Source organism: Aquarana catesbeiana, linkage group LG06 (genome assembly GCF_042186555.1).
Source record: "Aquarana catesbeiana isolate 2022-GZ linkage group LG06, ASM4218655v1, whole genome shotgun sequence".
NCBI classification, from domain to species: Eukaryota; Metazoa; Chordata; class Amphibia; order Anura; family Ranidae; genus Aquarana; species Aquarana catesbeiana.
The window spans coordinates 328649722-328671247 of NC_133329.1; the positions used below are offsets into that span (position 1 = coordinate 328649722).

Consider the following 21526-nt stretch of genomic DNA (forward strand, 5'->3'; position numbering starts at 1 on the left):
ATTTTACTCATATATATGCACTTATGAATGTTTATTTGCATTTTTATACTTATCTGCATTTGGGATCAGCATAGTGACCTGGCACTGAGTGGTGTTTCTGCAGGCCTGGTGAAACACCTGTTTTTTTATTTTAACCAATAAAATGTGTACAAATGTTATTATTGTCCTCAAATTCAGGCAGAGTGCAAGAGACCATTTGGGGCACAAACTCATTTGAAACCCTCCCCCCCAAAAAAATGCAAAGTCAACACATACAAATAATCTATCTGCTGACTTTGCCAAACCAATACACACTATCCCTCTTTTGTCACCCAACCATGTAGTGTAAGGGCCTGCCTGATTACCTACAAATTGTAACATAGACAGCTTTTGTCTCCTATTATATTGATATATTATATTGATCAGAATGTCAAAATGTGCTGCAATTTGGACAGTGTGGAGCCATATTTTTAGATTATGACACTTCTTACCTGTCCACTGGGCTGCCAATAGTTTAAGTAAGGAGGGGCTGGCTAAAGTATCCCTGATTATTTGTGCAAACAGCTCTCACGAAAGAGGAGAAGGTTACCTGTCCAAAACATCTACCCATTTCCTCCCCTCCACCCTAAAATTTTGCTTATGGGCCACCAAAGGGAGAGATGAATCAGATAAGTTGACCTTACCCTTTTGCCTTTAAATACTCAGTTAAGTTTTCTCCTTATGTTGGCTAAGCATGTTTGTGTCAAATCTGTTTGCAATGTTATGTGCAGAAGTAGTAATTTTTTTTCTTTTTTTAATCCACAGTTTCCTTCCAACCTACAGCAATGGCAGGACGTTGCAGCCTAGTTCCACCATCAGTGGGATTATCCCAACTGTGGTGGTGCTATTGATGGAAAACATGTCCGGATTGTCCCACCACCCAACTCTGGCTCATATTTTTTCAATTATAGGGGCTTTTGCAGCATAGTCTTGCTAGCTGTAGTGTCTGCCACATATGAGTTCTTGTGTCTTGATGTTGGGAAGAATGGCCACAACTATGATGGAGGACAGAGTTCTACAAGCGGCTCCAGAATGGCACCCTAAACTTGCCACCTGCTGAGGAGAATGTTGAGGGCCTCAATTTTGTTTTTGTTGCAGATGAGGCCTTTGCTCTGGGGGAACATCTTATGAAGCTGTTTCCTATGAGGAACCTCACCCCAGAGCAGAGAATATTTAATTACACCCACCTGGCTCTCCTATCCTGGCAGTTACCTTTGTAATATAAAAACCTGTAGGTACTGTAACTTGTGTGATCTGGGTAAAACATTTGTTGCCGCAGCTACAGGTGAAGAGTTTACTGTACAGCAATATATCAACTGTGGCACATACTATGTAATTTACCTGATCACCTGTATTTCATGCAGCCTCCAATATGTAGGCTGTACCACACGTCCTTTGAGAGCACGTATAGGGGAACATTACTGTGACACAATTAACCCAAATGCTAGAAATATTTTGAATGCAACACATCACTTTAGGGAATGTCACCAGGGCAATCTCTCCTCTTTCCGCTTTAGAGGAATAGAACGATTGTCTCACTCGCCCAGAGGAGGTGTGTCAGACTTACCCGTATCAGACTGACGAACCCGATATAGCAGAGGATGGCCTCCCGTACGTATCTGGTTCCTGGCCCCTGATAGAGCACACAGAAGGCACGGGAGCACAGAATGATATGAGAGCCTGGCGGGTGGTTAGCAGGGATGAGGCCCAGAGTCCTGATGCAAGCTGGCAGGAGATGATAGGTAGGTTGCAGGTCAGCTACAGGTGCAGAGCAGGAGAAGGCAGATACAAAGTCCAGGTCACAAGCAGGTTTGGCAGCAGGCGGTCGGAACGGTACAAAAGGAGCAGGCAGATACAAAGTCCAGGTTACAGGCAGGTTTGGCAGCAGGCGGTCAGCAAGGTACAGAGGGGTCAGGCAGGTTCAAAGTCGGAGGCAGGCCGGGGTCAGATGCAGGCGGATAGCAGAGCAGAGTCCAGTAAACAAGCCGGGTCACAGAGAGATCAAACAGTACACAGGAAACAGGAAGCACAGGAACAGGAAGCTGATGATCTGACAGCACCGAGCACAGCATCCCAGCAACCTAAATAGGGCAACCGGCGCCAAACACCACGACCGCGCACGCGCCTGCGTGCCCAGCAAGTGTCCTGAACTGAGATCCTCTCCGACAAGGTGACAGGGAGAGAAGGCTACTGGGGAGAGAAGCATGGTGGATTTTTAGATTAAAAACTAGATCGCCTCAGGGGTTAAACCTGATGTGGGATCTGGATTTGCACTTACATTAAACATGCCTCTCCCCAGAGCCTCCTCTCTCTTTCTCTCTTTTCCTCCTCTGGTGTCTTTTTCACATACCTGAATTATTATTTTTATTTTATTTTTTGTATCTAATGTTTTTTGTATTTCATGGTGTGTTTTAATCATGTATATGTGCATGAGTGCATGCATGAGTGTGTGCACACATGCACTTATTATCACTCTAAGGTGTGTGACAAATAGTGGCATACATATGGATCACTTAATATGCAGTATAGCTGATTCCCCTTTTTTGGATAATTGCCTGTAGTCAATTAAGACAATTAATGGGTGGAGCCAGTGATCCTTGGAGCTACTATTTATTTTCAAAGTTTCATGTCTGTAATGTGGTTACGACTAAGGCCTTATAGGCTGAAATGCGTCAACTGTTCTTATTTGCATTTGGTCACTGTGGCCTGTCAATAAATATTATTCTTAAGAGCAATCACTGGAGTGCGGATCATCTTTTCCTCAATATTTAATTACAGTCTCTCTAGTGCCAGAAGGGTGATTTTAAAAACCTTTGGCATCCTCTCCAGTCAGTTCAGGCTGTTATTAACACCAATTAACCTGGCACTATACAAAATTAACCATGTGGTATTGTGCTGCTCCATAATTTTTTATGGAGGAATGCTAGCAGCTACCTTGCCTCAGTGCCAACCGATATGGACCCTGCAGTGACAGGCCCAGCTGAAGAGGCTGCAGCTCAGCCGTCTGTGGGCGTGATGACGACTCTAGAAACTGGCCGTGCTGGATTGCCCTCCCAAAATGCCCGAGATATACGTCAACAATACCTTGATTATTTTGTAGGTAGAGGGGCAGTGTCTTGGCAGCAAATTGGAGCTGATCCTGAATAATATTTTTATTTGATTATAAACTTATATTTCATTTGAACTGCTGTTATCTGTGTTCTTATCTGTATAATATGTTCTCAAATGGCCTTTATTTTGGCCACTTGCTACAATAGTGCAAATGTACTTTTTTTGCTACATGAGGTGACAATCTCTTCATCCGCTAACTATTATGGTGTGCTGTGGGTCTGCTACACACACACAATGTTTTTGTTCTTAATTGATCTAATGCATGAATTTCAAAAACATTATGCCTTTTCAACTCATAATTTTTGGGAGGACTAAAAATTGCAGGAATTGGCCACATTTTAGAGCACATTGTCACTGTAACTACAACAACTTAACAAATACACTGGTATTGAGCTTTAAAATAATAAGCCACACATTGTTTAGTAAAAAACAATTTACTCCAAGCACATTCACATGTGCGTTTTTAAGGTTTTAAAACAAACCAACATCTTGGTGTATAATATTTATGTTTTTCATGATATACCCTTTTTTGGGGCTAAACAGGCATGTTCAAAAACATTAGATACACATCCCAAACTCAGGAACTTACAAAGTTAGATTTTGGCAAAGCGAAGGCCAAATGAGACATTAGTATCTCAAGACTGTGTGGATATTGCCTTCCTCATATAGAGTGATCTCACCCCTTTAAAAGCCAAAATTTGAAGCCACGGACACGTAGAGACATAGGAATTAAATTACCCTTATGATCCCATGCCACAAATGTGTGTAGTTACAAGCAAATTTTTTACTAAACACACAAAACACACTGTGTGTCAACATGTTCTAGCTCCCATCACAAGGTATCAATGGACGTGTTTCGGGGGTGCGACCCCTTCCTCTGAGCTTCTATAGTTATGAGGAAGTGGTTGCATCCCCAAAACGCGTCCATCGATACCCAGTGATGGTAGATAGCACATGTTGACGCACTGTGTGTTTTGTGGCTTTTGGCAAACTATATGTATGGAAATACACACATTAGGCATGGGATCATGAGGGAAATAAGAATGTTAAGGCACAATTTGTGTGCATAAAAATGTTGGCTTTGCTATTCTTCAAAACACAGAAAGATTACAATTCTCATTACTTAGGGCAGTGTTTCCCAACTCTCCTTCTCAAGATGCAAACCCAGGTCATGTTTTCTATATTTGTTGAATTTGGCACAGGAGATGTTGTTATTTTCAATGTTAGTAATTCACACAGTCGTTTTTAAACTGAGGAAAACACAGAAAACAGGACCTGGTGGTGCACCTAGAGGAGTAGAGTGGAGAAACACTGGGTTCGAACACTAAACTTTCTCATTTAAAAATCTGAAAAACATGGTAAATATTAAAAGTGCAAACAGGAGCCAACAAGTGGAACAAGAAACTTCCAAACAGGCAAGAGAAAATTAGAATTTTGCAAACATGTCTACAAAATCTCTGATTCTTCGCTGTAAAGCAGTGGCAGCCTCCTTTATTTGCTCCAGCTCCTTCAAACAATGCACCATATCTGCACTCATTCAGCCAATTGTGCATCTTGGAAGATCATGACCTAGTAAGAAGACAAAAAAGGATTAAGGGAACGATGGTCAAGTAGCTGAGGCCCTACATAGTGAGTTATGGTCAAGTTACTATTCCAATTCAGGAAATACTTACCTACCCAGTCTATTGTTGCTTGCAACCTGCTTCCTGCTTGCCCTTCAGACACCTACACTACTAGGAATGTACACACTGCAACTACTCAGTAATCTTTGCCCTGGTGCCTGGGTCTCCAAAACACAGGTACCTAGCAAAAATGACAGCTCCTTCCACCTCTTCTTTCTCCATACTAATGTTACGGCACTACATACTTTGCTAATGTGTGGAGTGGGTGTTTTGTTTGTTCAGCTAAACACTCGACATGTAGACACATTTGAAGCCAGATTCCAAGAATACTTACTTGCGCAAACAAGAGGCTCCCGAAATCTTTCTTCCTCTTCGGGGTTAGCTTTGGCCCTCAGTGTAACTTGCGTCAGGGGATTTGCTGTCCACAATGGACAGGTCTGTTCTGGGGCCTGGAGTCAGATCCCATGCCTCCAAACCATCATCATGGGTGAGATGACCACACTCACTTTCCGCTAAAAAAGAAATAATACACCATTCATTTGCTTTATTAGTTGACCAACCTTGCACTTGGTCTGATGACAATGTTTGCTCCTGACTAGTGGACTCCACCATGCTGCACTGTGGGTTTTTTACAGTGAAAAATGCATAGAAAAGGGAAGGTGATGTCATTTTGCAGAAGGCAAACACTGGACAAGTGTCAACATTGGAAAAGTCCTGTAGTGGCCCCCCACCCCTCTTGTCTCCTAGGGGATAGGGGATATATGATGATCATTCTAGCAGGCGTGACTCTGTGTGACTGTGATCCCCGGGACCTCTCCTCTAGCCATGTATACACTGGCAAGGCTGCATTAATGGGCACTGATGAGTCAGGCAGCAACCAGAAAGTGTTCTTTACCCCTTGGGTTCTGCCCTAAGCCCATGGCCTTTGGCCCACCTAGAATCACCCCTGTCGGTGGCTAAATCGGTGTGTTTGAAGTTGTCACTTACGTTTTTGGTGTGAAGATGGCCTTGTTGGCTCCCTTGTTGGGGCCCGAGCGAGGGTAGCCTTCCTTTGCCCCTTCTGGTGGATTGGCTGTTGCCTCATTCTTTGGTGCCTCCCTATTGAAAGAAGAGAAAAAAAATTATGTCCAAAAATAAAGAAATGTCCAAAAACAGAACCAAATAAGAATGTTCATACCTGCTTTCTATTTTACTTTATCTTTAAAATAACAATAAAGACAAAGATTATAGAAAACATTATATATAATTCTCTCGAGCTACTTGGAGAAAGCACATATACATACAGCTAATTTACACATATCCATATTGGTTAGATACAAATATTGCTTACTTTTTTAGATGATCTTATGTATGGACTCCATCTAGCCTTGCTCACAGTGTTTGAGATCAAACCATCATTTTCTGATTTGGTCCTTTGTTCGTTGCACCGAACATTCACCATGCAAAACAGGGATAACCTTCTCCAAAATAGCGTCCTTTCGGCTGCTGGGCCTTTCGTAATTGCGCAGCTTGCAGTCATAGTCGTGCTTCTCGAGGATGCATCTCCACCTTCTCATCCTTGCTCATGGGGGTTTCTTTGTGCCTCCTATGAGCTACACCACTGCGGGGCTGCCTGGAATCCACCGAATCTGCCATGTTGTCCCTCCCGAATGTTCCGCCGTGTGTGTCGCATGCAGAAGAGAGATGGTCACGCCCCAGCATCATGACGCAATGAGAACGGAGTTTTCACGCATTCTCAGTGTATATAAAGCCATAACGCACGGTTGATGGAACGGCCGTAGGAACGATCTTGGAGTGGAGGACGAACGATCGCCATCGCCAACACACAAAAGGAGCTAGAAAACGAAGGGACAATTGGAAATTTGGGCATAGGTGGTTAGTGGTCTATACTGCTTATATTTTTGGCCTAGATTGGGAGCAACTTATGAGTTAAGCCAGACATTATGTTTTGTCTTGTGTTCTGTCTTGCAGGCATCATATTATTTATCATGACGGATACATTTTCTGCGCCTGATTTTTTGCCCCAAAACATTGACCTGTACCGGGAGCTGCCCTGTCTCTGGAAGGTCAAGAGTCGAGACTACTCGGAATAAAATCTTGAGGAAGGCAGCGCTGGAGAAACTGCTTGAGTTGGTGAAGCCAGTGTAGTCGACCCAGGTCCTGCTGCACAGGATGAAGACGTGGAGGAGACCAGCTTGACCCAGGTATAGCATTGTTGAACATATCTGTATCCAAAAATACAATGATGATAACTAGAGGTTATTGTTAAAATATTTCTGCCTTAACAAAGTGGTTTCCATATCAATAGACAGTAGTGACCAAAAATGATATGTACAAGAATAAAAAAGGCTGGGGTCTTAATGACAGTCTTTTCTATTTGTCCACATTCAATTTGCAACGGTGAGGAGATCAAAATTGCACGTGATTGATGACCAAACCCTAAAAAAGATTCTCATTATATCCCATTTTCATACACAGGAAAGTGTCATTCAGGAGGAGCCTGTGGCCAGCAGCCAGCAGCCAGCAGCCAGACAGAGTCCCAGATGCCTCCCCTATGCCCTCTTGCTAAAAAGGCCAGGAAGAGCAGGAATCTGGACGAGGCCACAGCTGCCTTCCTCAGCCAGGCCGCTACTGCCATCAGGACAGACCCAGATGAGGATGAGGGATTTGCCGTGGTGACTGCCAATAAATTAAGCAAGATGGATGGTGAGCAAAGGAGCAGGTGTGAGGAACTAATCCTGCAGTTCCTCAACAAGGGGGTGAGGGGCCAAATTAAAGAAAACACACCTGTGCGATTTTGTGGCCCCACATCCACCACCTCCACAGCCACCCCCCACCACAGCCACCCCACCAAACACAGCAGCATGGCAGATAGTGGCAATACCAGCCACAAGACCCCCAACAAGGCCGCTGGACTGGGGATTTTCAGCCCTTCACAAATATGAGAAGAAAAGCAATGAAAGAAGAAATGTGTTAAAGTAAGGAATTCTTTTGCAAAAATGTTATGCAAATAAAAAATATTTTTTTTAATTAAATGTAAAAGACAAACAAAAATGGTAGCAAATTACTGACTATGGAGTTACAATCGCCAATAAAAACATTTGCAGCTCGATCATCCTGTTCAAGGAATATCATGAAGGATGGCAGAAAGAAAGTTCTAAAAATATCCTAGGAAAAAGACAAAAAGTACCTATACAGTAATGCATAGAACATGTCTTGTCATCTGTCTATTCCATTTAAAAAACTGTACTGTTCTTCATATTCCATCCTACCTTACTACTTCTATTGTCCATAGATGTAGGTAATAAAGGGGGTTTTACCATGGTGAAGTCCTAAGTGTTGTGTTGAGAAATGTTCAACTTTGTAGCAGATAAAACATGATCAGCAGGCAGGACTAAACCTACTAATAGGTATTATTTGTGGAAAAAAGAAAGGAGCCAGACAATGGCTTCCAATGAAAGATATATACTGTATCCATGTCTTTATGGACCTTGCTTTCTGCACTGGTGCGCAGTTATGTTGGAACAGGAAGGAGCCATCCCCAAACTGTTCCCACAAAGTTCGGAGCATGATATGTCCAAAATGGGGTGTTTACTTTCCAAAATGGGGTCATTTTTTGGGTGATTCCATTGTCCTGGTGCTCCAGGGCCTTCAAAAGTGTAAGAGGTAGTCAAGAAATTAGATGTGTAATTTATGCACCTAGAATGCCTGTATGTTGGGCCTCTGTATGTGGCCAGGCTGTAAAAAAGTCTCACACATGTGCCATACTCAGGAAGAGTTGCAGAATGTGTTTTGGGGTGTAGTTGCAAGTATGCATATGCCATGTTAATATGACAATTTTGTGAAAAAAAATGTCTACTTTCCAAAAAAGGGGTCATTTGGGGGGTATTTGTACTGTCCTGCCTTGTTAGTGTCTCAAGAAATGATGGCCGTCAGTACATCAGGTGTGATTTATTTTCAGTGATTGGCACATAGCTTGTAGACTCTATAACTTTCACACAGACCAAATAATATACACTGATTTGAGTTATTTTTTTACCAACAATATGTAGCAGTAAAAATTGTGGCCAAAATTTATGAAGAAAAATTACTAATTAGCAAAATTTTATAACAGAAACAAAGAAAAATGCATTTTTTTTTACAAAATTTTCAGTCATTTTTCATTCATAGTGCAAAAAATAAAAACCTACAGCGTTGCATGACTGAGTAATTGTCATTCAAAATGTGAGAGCACAGAAAGCTGAAAATTGGTCTGGTTAGGAAGGGGGTTTAAGTGCCCAGTGGGTAAGTGGTTAAAAGTACTTTGCACCGATAATTATTCAGAGACAAAAGTTTCAATGCTAGTTTGTCAGAAGTATTATTGGATAATCTTCTGCTGTTCTGTGGATCGTTCACAATTCTCTGTCCAAATTCAGTAACGCAGCAAAGACTACTGGTACCACTTATCAAAACAATACTGATTCAGTGATTGCGCTATTTCATATTTAATAAATATATAGTGATAAAGTGTAAAATAATGAAAAAGGCGTGCAATTGGTTGCAGCAATAATTATGCTGTATAGTATGTTCTGCAGCTATACACATTATATTCATTTGCATTCATTTCAAAGAAGAAGATATTTTCTTATATAATGTCAGTACATTTTAAAATGACTGTCTTTGTTTGTTTTCTTTCCTCTTTTTTTATGTATTCAAATTTGAAGAAATAAAAAGGGATAATTAAAGCCTTGCTTTACCTGTGGCACAATACATAAAAGTAGGTTGTCGCCATATCACACATTTCATTTCTCAGGAAGTGAATGACCTTCATAACTCACTTTAAGATCCCTCACTGATGAATTATAACTCATTCTTATTACTTCTTCTGCTACAACTGCCATGCCGATGAGCTGTGTGGCTTCCCTTTTTTGGCTTTTTAGTAGCAGGTTGTACTTAAAATCTAAAAATGAGATTTTTGTAGGTTTTTTTTCTGATGTTTCAGGTTGAGTTATCTAACATCTTATAAGTTCAGGAATAGTGAGATCTCTACCTGGGATTTCTAAGTCTGCTCATTCCTGGCATCTATTATGAGAGGCTTTCCTTCTATAGGATATTTACATTATTTGCCAATAAAAAAGGTCTTTCCTGCCAAAAATTATTTATTAGTTTTAGGTGGGCCTTTGTGAGTTGGGTCAGCCCATGGCTTCATATGTCTTGAATACTTCAGCAAGGACATCATCCTGTTATAATTTGCCGGCCTGATGAGTGAAGCTTTGTTCCCCTTGTTGACGGAAATGCTGTAGAATGTCCCTCTCCAGGGAAAAAGTGATGCCATGCTCCTCCATCCCGAGAGGGAGTTCAAAAAGGTGAGTATTTTCTGCTCTACCCTGCTCTACAAAGCAATCCTGTTGCTGGCGAGTTGTAAAATTGTGACATCAGCTTAAATCTCCAGCATCCTAAAACTGGAAATATCAAGTTTGAGTTTGACTGAACCTTTAAATCCCCAAGTTCATATACAAAGGCAGACTGTGATTCAACTTACCGTTGTCTACCATCATTTTTTATTTTTTTTAATTGTGTGAAAAATGACTTTAGCATTTAGCTATTAAACCTTGTATACGTTTTATGTACCATTTATACCATTTATATTACATTCATTATTAACAATAAAAAATGTTACACTTTTAAAATGTCTTTTAATCAGGTAAATATGGACAATTGCATATAAGTGGGTGCTAAAAAATTGACCTTCTCTGAAACCTTTGTTTTAAAAATATACCTGGATGGCTAAGAGGGTTGGAACCCCCTTTTCTCCAGGTAATAGAGATCCATTAAATGAAATTTCCAGACTGCTATGAAGCATATAAATACATAAAGTCTATATGTTATATAAATATACAGTATGCTTTATTTGATTTTTTAAATATACTGTATAAAGTATCAGTTAATTATATTGTGTAAATTGGAAATTAAAAAAAAAATTATTGATTAAAAAAAATATATATTGTGATACTAAAGCTTTGTTTTTATCTTTTTTTAAAATAACAAACATGTTATACTCGCCTGCTCTGTAAAGTGGTTTTGCACTGAACAGCTCCAATCCTCTTCTTTTCGGGTCCCCCGCTGGCACTCCTGGCTCCTCCCCCTCGACCAGTGCCCCCCAGGGAAAGCATCTTACCCAAGGGGGCACCGCTGCATGCTTGCTCCCAAGCTGCTGCTCTATGCGTCCATAAGACACAAAGAGCTGCGGTTTGCCCCCCCCCCCCCGCACTCTCCTTGTTGGCTCACTGGCTGGGATCCTGCTGCTTTCTCAGCTAGTGAGGAGGAAGAGTCCCGGGACAGCCGAGGCTATCGTGAACATCGCTGGATCGGAGGGGGGGGCTCAGGTAAGGATTGGTGGGGGGGTTTCTGGGAGAGGGCTGCTTCACACAGAAGGTTTTTTACCTTCATGTATAGAAGGTATGAAGGTAAAAAACCTTCAGCTTCTAATTCCAGACCGCCCATCGCACATGTACTGCAGCAGGGCGGTCTGGCTGCACAAAACAACGTACCTGTACGTTGTTAGTGCTTTCTGGTCTCGGGCGCGCGTGTGCGTCACCGGCGACCCGTTTCCGCTGTGATTGGACACAGGGGGAGCCAAACAGTTGGTCAGGCGGCCGCGGTGGCCACCGGTGCGCTGCAATCGTTCAGGGAATGACAGAATGGCGGTCTGCCTATGTAGACAAGGCAGGCCGTCATTCTGTCACAGAGGAAGAGAGAGATCTGTGATTCCTACTAATCAGGAACACTTTCTCTTCGTCTAGTGTCAGCATCCCCCACACAGTTAGAAAGCACACATTTAACCCTTTGATTGCCCCTGATGTTACCCCTTCCCTGCCAGTGTCATTTATACAGTGTCAGTGCATTTTTTTAGCACTGATCACTGTATTGGTGTCACTGGTCCCCAAAAAGTGTCCAATTTGTCTGCCGCAATGTCGCAGTTCAGCTAAAAATTGCTGATCGCTGCCATTACTAGTAAAAAAATAAAAAGCCCCTACATCTATCCCATAGTTTGTAGACGCGGAAAACTTTTGTGCAAACCAATCAATATACGCTAATTGGGATTTTTATTTACCAAAAATATGTAGCAGAATACAAATTGGCCTAAATTGATGAAGAAATTAGATTTTTTACATATTTTTATTGCATATGTTTTATAGCAGAAAGTAAAAAATATTGTTTTTTTTTTCAAACTTGTTGCTCTTTTTTTTGTTTATAGCGCAAAAAATGAAAACCGCAGAGGTGATCACATACCACCAAAAGAAAGCTCTATTTGTGAGGAAAAATAAGGACATCAATTTTGTTTGGGTACAACGTTGCACAACCGCGCAGTTGTCAGTTAAAACAGCGCAGTACCCTATCACAAAAAATGGCCTGGTCATTAAGGGGGTAAAACTTTCCGGGGTTGAAGTGGTTAAACCAACTTAAAAAAAAAAAATTAATTGACCAAAACTTTTATGGTTTCCAAGGATGACTATGTCAAGCTTTCGACCCCTTTCACACTGGGGCGGTTTGCAGGCATTATTGCGTTAAAAATAGCGCCTGCAAACCGACCTAAAACTGCCGCTTTGGAGGAGCGGTGAAGGAGCGGTGTATTCACCGTTCTTAAACCGCTCCTGCCCATTGAAATCAATGGGGCAGCGTGGCAATACCGCGGCTATACCGCCGCTGTAGCGGCGCTATGCGAGCGGTTTTAACCCTTTTTCGGCCGCCAGCGGGGGTTAAAACCGCACCGCTAGCGGCCGAATACACGACGGTAAAGCGGCGCTAAAAAAAAGCGCTTTTTTTTACCGCCGACGCCCCCATCACCCCAGCGTGAAAGGGGCCTTAATGTTAATAGTTTAAATCAGAGCAGCGAATCATTTTTGTAAAAAGATATATTTCTTAGTTTGTACTCTTATTCTGTTACTAACTCATAGCTGTGTGGATAAAAAATTGGGCTTGGTTTATCTAAGCATATGCGTTTTTGCTGTTGCATAGATGCATTCATAGTATAAGCCAAAAAACCCAGTTGTTTTATCACAGTATTTACTATGCACCCTTGTCATGCACGAACACATGCAAATCTGTTATAGCATACACACAACAAGTTCACAACAAATGTGGTTTGCAGAAAGTATGTGCTCTAATGTCTGAGCATATACCAGCTAAGAGATGATATTTTGTGAAGAAAAATGGTATGTTCTTTGAGGTTTTGGAACTATTTGACATATGTCAGTGTGGCACTGATTACTAGGGAGCTACTCAGATGTTGGGTCCTCCTGCCATTCCCAATGATGACTCGCCTTGTACCTAAACCCAACAAGCTGAACATTGTCACACCAGTAACAAGTGAATGAGCTTTATTAAAACAGGAATAAGCTCTGTTTGGCTACTTTCACACTGAGGCGCTTTACAGGCACTATTGCGCTAAAAATAGCGCCTGCATAGCGACTGTAAAGCGCCTCTGCTGTCACACCAGTGTGAGAGCCCAAGGGCGCTTTTAAACCTTTTTCGGCCGCTAGAGGGGGTTAAAAGCTCCCCGCTAGTGGCCAAAAAGAGCCGCTAAAATAACGGTAAAACGGCGGTAAAATGACATTGGCGGTAAAGCGCCGCTACCGCCAATGTCCCAGTGTAAAAGTGCCATAAGAGAAGTTTATTTAAACATAAGCAAAACATACAGCATTAAAGGGTTGCCAACCAGGGTTACATCAACTATTTTGCATTGGCATTTAATGCTGGAACAAGAATGAAGTGCATGGAGTGCAAACAGATATACATATAAATAAAGTGTATGTATAGCCAAACCTTTTTTCATTAATTTTATGTATAGCCAACACTTTTTGAGTTTTGAGTAGAGGGGATGGTTAAATTCCAGTCATAATATTTTTTGCAATCTGTGTGTTGTTGAAGGGTTGTCCATTCACTTATTATTTTGGAAATGCAATAGGAAGTTAGAAGAAATCTCTCCAAAGTGAAGAATTTTACCTTCTTTGACAGTTATCAGAACAGGAGACCTCTGGACCTGCACTGACTTCTGTAGCTGCAGGCACTGTGGAACAATTCATTCTCAAAGTTTACAGCAGAAGAATTCAAGTCATCCCACTCAGCTCGTTGTGCTCCTCCCTCCCAGAAGTGACTCTGGAGCTTTGTAGTCTTTACTGCAATGTAAACATAGGGCAGGGTGAGCTGAGCTACTAAAAAAGATGGCTTTCAGTGCTTCTTCGTGTTCCATCAGAGGTCTATGGGAGCTTGTTTTAAAGCTCACTGCTTGTTTGGAATGTGTAAATATGTACATATCCATAGTCTGGATGCCATGGATTGACATTAGAATGAACACCAATACATAAATAAAATAGTCAAAGAGCTGTGTATGCTTCAGGTTACAAGTAGAATGTATTAAATACATATTTTAGAAAATTATTCCTATGTAATCTGTATGTGGATTTTTTTTTCCGTGAATGACATCCTCTGTAAAATAAATGTTCTGTATGTTGTAACTTTCTTTATTTGAAACCTGAATAAATTTACCCTTTATAAAAAAAATCTTTTAGATTGTAAGCCTGAACAAGCAGGGCCCTCTGATTCCTTCTGTATTAAATTGTATTGTAACTGTACTGTCTGTCCTCATGTTGTAAAGCTCTGCACAAACTATTGGCACTATATAAATCCTGTACAATTATAACAAAATACAGTATATAAATTATTATTTATTTACTTATTTATCTTTAAACCCCAGACTGCAGGATTCCAGGAGATTCTGACCGATGTTGAGATTTTGGCTGTAATCGTAGGTTGCCTTTGTCATGATCTTGACCACAGAGGAACCAACAATGCCTTCCAGGCCAAGTAAGTTAAAATCGAGTTGCAGTATACTTCACATGTAAATTCATGGTCTAACCTCATTTTCCTTGTCAGGAAATCGTGAGCTTGTTTTTATGTTCCGTGAATGCGACCAGCCATTACTATGCTTGCACATTATGGGAAACGATCCAAAAGCTCTTCTTCGTTTAATTGGAGGATTAGTGTCATTTCATGCTGTCAAATGCCATCCTTCTTTTAATGCAGACCTCTTAAATTAAAGTAGGGTCTTGCACTATGTTTATGTTAAAAATAATTAAACATTGTATATACTGTGAGCGTTTAGCACAAGGTTTCTAAAACCAGGGTTCCTCCAAGAGTTGCTAGGGGTTCCTTGAGCAATGACAATTTTTGCCTCTCAAATAAGTTTCCACTGACACCGTTGATCTTTTTAGCTATCTATAAGGGGGGAATTCCTCCCAATGACCACAAGTGTAAGCAGCATACTTCCCACTGACCACCCCACTAATGTATCATGAGTTGTGGATATAGTCATTTTTAGCAGTGGTTCCCCGAGAGCGGAAAGTTATTTAAAGGGTTCCTTTGTGTTGAAAAGGTTGAGAAAGACTAGTTTAGCATCAAGGGTAGTTGCAGCTCCACCAACAGAGACAGGAACACACAATAAAAACAACTCCATGCTCCGGTGTCATTTTCAGGGTTCCTACCTGTTTTGTTCTTCAGGAGGGAGGTATAATGCACATTTCTTTTCACATAGGGGTACAGGAAAATGAATCATATACTTGCAACCTCTACCTGGATAGCATAGCTTTGCTCTCAGTCTGTTCTTAGCCACAGAAAGGAGTTCTCCCATAGTCTCAACAGACTCCATGTCACCTGACTCAGACTCCATGTCACCTGACTCCATGTCACGTGACTCAGACTCCATGTCACCTGACTCAGACTCCATGTCACCTGACTCAGACTCCATGTCACCTAACTCCATGTCACCTGACTCAGACTCCATGTCACCTGACTCCCTGTTACGTGACTCAGACTCCATGTCACCTGACTTAGACTCCATGTCTCCCGACTCAGACTCCATGTCACCTGACTCCCTGTTACGTGACTCAGACTCCATGTCACCTGACTCAGACTCCAGGTCACCTAACTCCATGTCACCTGACTCAGACTCCATGTCACCTGACTCAGACTCTATGTCACCCGACTCAGACTCCATGTCACCTGACTCCATGTCACCTGACTTAGGCTCCATGTCACCTGACTCAGACTCCATGTAACCTGACTCCATGTCAGCTGACTCAGACTCCATGTCACTTAGACTTCATGTCACCTGACTTAGACTCCATGTCACCTGACTCAGGACTCCATGTCACCTGACTTTAAACATCCATCTTTTTATCCAGGCAGGTGAAAACTGCGAGTAGAGTGGAGGTGGTGGTGGTGGTGGTAGTCTCACTTTCTGTTCCCATTAGAGGAAGTAATTAGAACGGTCTCCAATGAGAACAGATCAACCCCACAGAAATAAACTGATTTTTTTAGAGTGGGAAAAGGAGAGAACCTTTTTACATACTATGTGCACTTTTCTGTCTCTACTTATTATTTCTTGTCCTGGTGTTACAAAAATAACAGAGTACCAGATAGCAATGTAAACCTGATAATGGGTTGAATCCTTCCTTATGCCCCGTACACACGGTCGGATTTTCCGATGGAAAATGTCCGATCGGAGCGTGTTGTCGGAAATTCCGACCGTGTGTGGGCTCCATCGGACATTTTCCATCGGATTTTCCGACACACAAAGTTGGAGAGCAGGAGATAAAATTTTCCGACAACAAAATCCGTTGTCGGAAATTCCGATCGTGTGTACACAAATCCGACGGACAAAGTGCCACGCATGCTCAGAATAAATAAAGAGATGAAAGCTATTGGCCACTGCCCCGTTTATAGTCCCGACGTACGTGTTTTACGTCACCGCGTTTAGAACGATCGGATTTTCCGACAACTTTGTGTGACCGTGTGTATGCAAGACAAGTTTTAACCAACATCCGTCGGAAAAAATCCTAGGATTTTGTTGTCGGAATGTCCGAACAAAGTCCGACCGTGTGTACGGGGCATTACTCTGTTCAAAAGTAAGATAAAAAAAATGTGGTTCAAAGTAGACATGTGCACCAGTAGATTTGCACTGCCAAAAAATGTGTTCGTTTTTCGTTTCATTCATTTTTTTTTTTTTTTAGTTTTTCGGGTCATTCGTTATGATCAAAATTCATTATTTCAAATAAATTCATAACTTTGGACAAATTTGAATTCACTATGTTCCATTAGTTTCGATTTAGTATTCGTTATTTCGATAATTCGGAAAAATCCAACATTCGAAAATCCGAAATACAAAAATTCAAAAATCCGAAACACAAAAATTCGAAAATCCAAAAATAAGAATGAAAATCTGAAAATAAGAACGAAAATTTGAAAGTCCGAAAACTCGAAATAACTAACTAACTAATAATAATAACTATTACTAACTATTAAATTATAGGTATTGGAATTTTCTTTCAAATTTGGCTGTTGAACGTAACATATATGTATTTATCCGAAGTTACAAATTATCTGAAAAAACGAATGCCGCATCTAAACAAATGGGACCTAAGGAATTATTAATAATAAATAATAATAATAATAAAAAGTTTTTATTATTATTTATTATTGTTATTAATTTGTTACGTTCTATTCATTTAGATGCGGCATTTGTTATTTCGGATAATTCATAACTTTGGATAAATCCGTATTCGTTACGTTCAACAGCCAAATTTGAAAGGAAATTCCAATACCTATAATTTAATAGTTACTAATAGTTATTATTATTAGTTAGTTATTATTTCAGATTTTCGGGTTTTCGAATTTTCGGATTTTCGTTCTTATTTTCAGATTTTCTTTCTATCGAATTTTCGGATTTTTATTCTTATTTTCGGATTTTAGAATTTCAGATTTCTGAATTTCCGGAAAAGTTTGTTGAACGGGTTTTCGTTAATTTGAATATTTACGAATTAACAAATTTGTTGAATGTAGCCGAAAACCAAATTTGGAACGAAACTAATTGCACATGTCTAGTCCAAAGTTGGAGATTGGAGTTTTCTAACAGTTCCTAAAAAAGAAGTAGGTGCAGGAACAGTAAAAACGAAATTCCTTCACAACTGTTTATAAATCACCATCACATGTAAAGTGGTATTAAACCCAAAAGCAAGCATTTATTATATTACCGCTTACTGATTCTTACATGTGATGGCTGTATTATTTTTCTTTATTAGGCTTTTTTTTATATTCACCTGATTATCTGGCCAGTAAGTCTGCTGTTTTTCAACAGAACAAGCTGTCCTACAGAACTATCAGAGACAAACCATATAACACTGACAGGGGTGCTTACAATGATCAGATTTATTTATTTAAAACCTTCCCAAAAGGAAAAAACTGTTGCTGTAACTGCTTAAAAATTGTGAGCTGGAGTTTAGATTTAATGGGGTTGATTTACTAAAACTGGAGTGTGCAAAAACTGGCGCAGCTCTGCATGGTAGCCAATCGGCTTCTAACTTCAGCTTGTTCCGTTAAGCTTTGACAAAAAATAGAAGCTGTTATTGTTTATTCAGAGTTGCACCAGATTTTGCACTCTCCAGTTTTAGTAAATCAATTCTGGGGGGAGAAGATTGTTAGGGCTCTTTCACACGGGCGGTCCTCCCAGCGGACTCCGCTTTGCTCAGCGGGAGATCGATCCGCTGATCCCCACTGAACAGGCAGATGACGGGTCCGTCTCCGCTCACTGTGCAGAGACAGACCTGTCAGAGTCCCGTTCTCCTCTAGGGGGAGGTCCTCCAGAAGGATGAAAAATAGAGTCTCCATCCGTCTGGATTTCATGGACAGGATTGGATCAGGTCAGCAGACATGTCACCGCTGACATCTGCCGCTCCATAGAGATGAATAGAGCATCCAATCAGGTCCGCCTGAAAAACTGACAGCTGGACCTGTTTGGAAAGACCATGTGAAAGGGCCATAAGATGTACTAGCAGATTTAGATGCACTAACACATTGGGTTTGATTTACTAAAACTTGAGTGCAAAATCTGGTGCAGCTGTGCATAAAACCAGCTTCCAGGATTTTTTTTTTATCAAAGCTTAATTGAACAAGCTGAAGTTAGAAGCTGATTGGCTACCATGCAGAGTTGCACCAGATTTTGCACTCCCCAGTTTTAGACCCCTTTCACACTGGGGCGCTTTGCAGGTGCTACAGCGCTAAAAATAGCACCTGCAAAGTGCCCTGAAAGAGCTGCTGCTGTGTCTCCAATGTGAAAGCCCCGAGGGATTTCACACTGGAGCGATGCACTGGCAGGACAGTAAAAAAAGTCCTGTTAGCAGTATCTATGTATACACCGCTCCTTCACCGCTCCTGCCCATTGAAATCAGTGGGCCAGCGTGGCTTTGCGGTGGTTTTAACCCTTTCTCGGCCGCTAGCAGGGAGGCAAAACCACCCCGCTAGCGGCTGAATACCGCCGCTAAAACGACAGTAAAGCAGCGCTAGAATAGCTCCATTTTACCGCCGATTCCACCCCTGCTCCAGTGTGAAAGGGGCCTAAGTAAATCAACCCCAATTTGTTAGTGCATCTAAATCTGCTAGTACACCTAAACACTCCACTCCCCCCAGAATGGCACTGCCACCACGTTAGCATAGTTGCCAACATTGAAAAAAAAATATGTGGGGCGCTTTTTTGGCTGTAGGCAGAGCCGTACAATAATTAGAGGGCGGGGCATTCGTTTATAGGCGTGGCTTAGCAAGAAAATTCATAAGTGCGGCACGCGAAGCGTGGTTTACGTGAAAGTGGACGTGGCTTAAATGGGCGTGGCTCAAGAGGGTGTGGTTAGAGTCTGAGATGAATGAAGGATGGAGAGGGAAAGGGGGAGAGGGAAATGACGGGACAGCAGCCCCAGATCCTACACAATAGAAATATGTGTATTCTAGAAAGTTTAACAATCAGCAGATAAAGATACTCCAAACGCCTGGTGTTAACGCTTCAATCATCCCGGCACCATGGTTGTTATGGTGTCAGGATGATTGAAGCGCATTATTTCTATTATTACATTGTAATATAAAATTAAATCATTCAACTCACCATAATGCTGAATCAGTGGGATCCCTGAGCGTGTCACTAGCCACGTCGCCTGCCACCAGCAGAGTCTGTCCTTGCATCAGGTGCCCCTGGCAGAGTCTGTCCTTGCATCAGGTGCCACCAGCAGAGTCTGTCCTTGCATCAGGTGCCACCAGCAGAGTCTGTCCTTGCATCAGGTGCCACCAGCAGAGTCTGTCCTTGCATCAGGTGCCCCTGCCAGAGTCTGTCCTTGCATCAGGTGCCCCCGCCAGAGTCTGTCCTTGCATCAGGTGCCCCCCGCCAGAGTCTGTATAGATCCCCTCAGTGCAGACCCCCTCCATCAGTGCAGACCCCCACCATCAGTGCAGATCCCCTCCATAAGTGCAGACCCCCTCCATCAGTGCAGACCCCCCCTCAGTGCAGCCCCCTCTATTATTGCAGCCCCCCCTCAGTGCAGCCCCCCCTCTATTAGTGTAGCCCCCCTCTATTAGTGCAGCCCCCCTCTATTAGTTCAGCCCCCCTCTATTAGTGCAGACCCCCCCTCAGTGCAGCCCCCCTCTATTAGTGCAGACCCCCCCTCAGTGCAGCCCCCCTCTATTAGTGCAGACCCCCTCAGTTAGTGCAGCCCCCCTCAGTGCAGCCCCCCCTCAGTTAGTGCAGCCCCCCTCAGTGCAGCCCCCCCTCAGTTAGTGCAGCCCCCCCTCAGTGCAGCCCCCCTTAGTGCAGCCCCCCCCAATGCAGCCCGGGCCCCGCTCAGTGCAGGAGCGGCCGGTGTTCTGCCGAGAAAGTTCCACTCGGCAATGGAGGACCCCCTGTACTGCGCAGGCGCAGCGCTTGTGCAGTACGGGGCTGGGAGCTTTCAGCAAGACACAGTGATGACGCCGTGTCTTCTGCTCGCTTCAATGGAGAGGAGAGGGGCCGTGCAGCTAAAGAAGGCGCTTCATTGGCTGCACGGATCAAGCCCCCTTCCCCTCTCCACTGAACACTAGAGGAAGATAGAGCAGTGGTGCCGGCCGCCATTTTGCTGGAGCCCGCTGCTCCAAAAAAACAAAAAAAACAACATTCCCGATTTTCCTTATGGAAAATCCCGATTCGGGACACTCTCCAATCGGGACGAGGGTCCCAAAATCGGGATTGTCCCGGGAAAATCGGGAATGTTGGCAACTATGCATTAGGGTTGCCACCTCATCCCTTTAAAACTGAATGCATATTAATTACACAGGTTCTGTGGCTGATTAAGGTGGTACCTAAACTCACTTAGTGCTTTATTTGCATTAAATTAGCTTCAGAACCTGTGTAATTCATATGTGTTCGGGTTTAAAGGGATGAGGTGGCAACCCTACCCCACATTTAAGGATTGGTAAGCTGCAGTATAATAACACTTTTGGTTTTGGGTTTAATAATGCTTGAAGGTGATTGTAACCATATTCTTGTACTTGCAGCAACACAGTTGAATACTGCCCATACTAGAACCTAAAAGAACATGGTAGACCCCAAAACCGAATTTCCTCATCCATACATTCAAGGTGGATGAGGGAATCCCCCCCCCACTGTGCTATTATAATCTGACAGTGGGACTCCTCTATCAGAATACACTGATCAGTATTGCTGCTGCTTGGCTGCATGTGCTGATTGAATACAATTTTTTTCAACAGTCCCGTTCAAAAGGAGTTAACCATTAGGTTGACGCCTCTCGAAAAGGAATGGCCATGGATGGATTGAAATTTGGCTGGTCCCCGCTGAACCGGCCAAATTTCGATCCATCTATGGCCAGCTTAAACAAAAAAGAAGATATGGTCAAGAGGAAAAGGACAATGGGGGACTACAGACA

The 21526-nt window shown here is 42.3% G+C and overlaps 1 protein-coding gene across 2 annotated transcripts in view; it reads left to right on the forward strand.

The window, feature by feature from the left end:
* Positions 1-21526, forward strand: part of PDE11A (phosphodiesterase 11A) — a 988141-nt gene that overhangs the window by 803612 nt on the left and 163003 nt on the right. For both annotated transcript variants that reach the window (XM_073633831.1, XM_073633832.1), the window contains one exon: positions 14488-14597. In XM_073633831.1, the coding sequence (XP_073489932.1) occupies positions 14488-14597 (110 nt within the window). The remainder of the gene's footprint in view (positions 1-14487; positions 14598-21526) is intronic.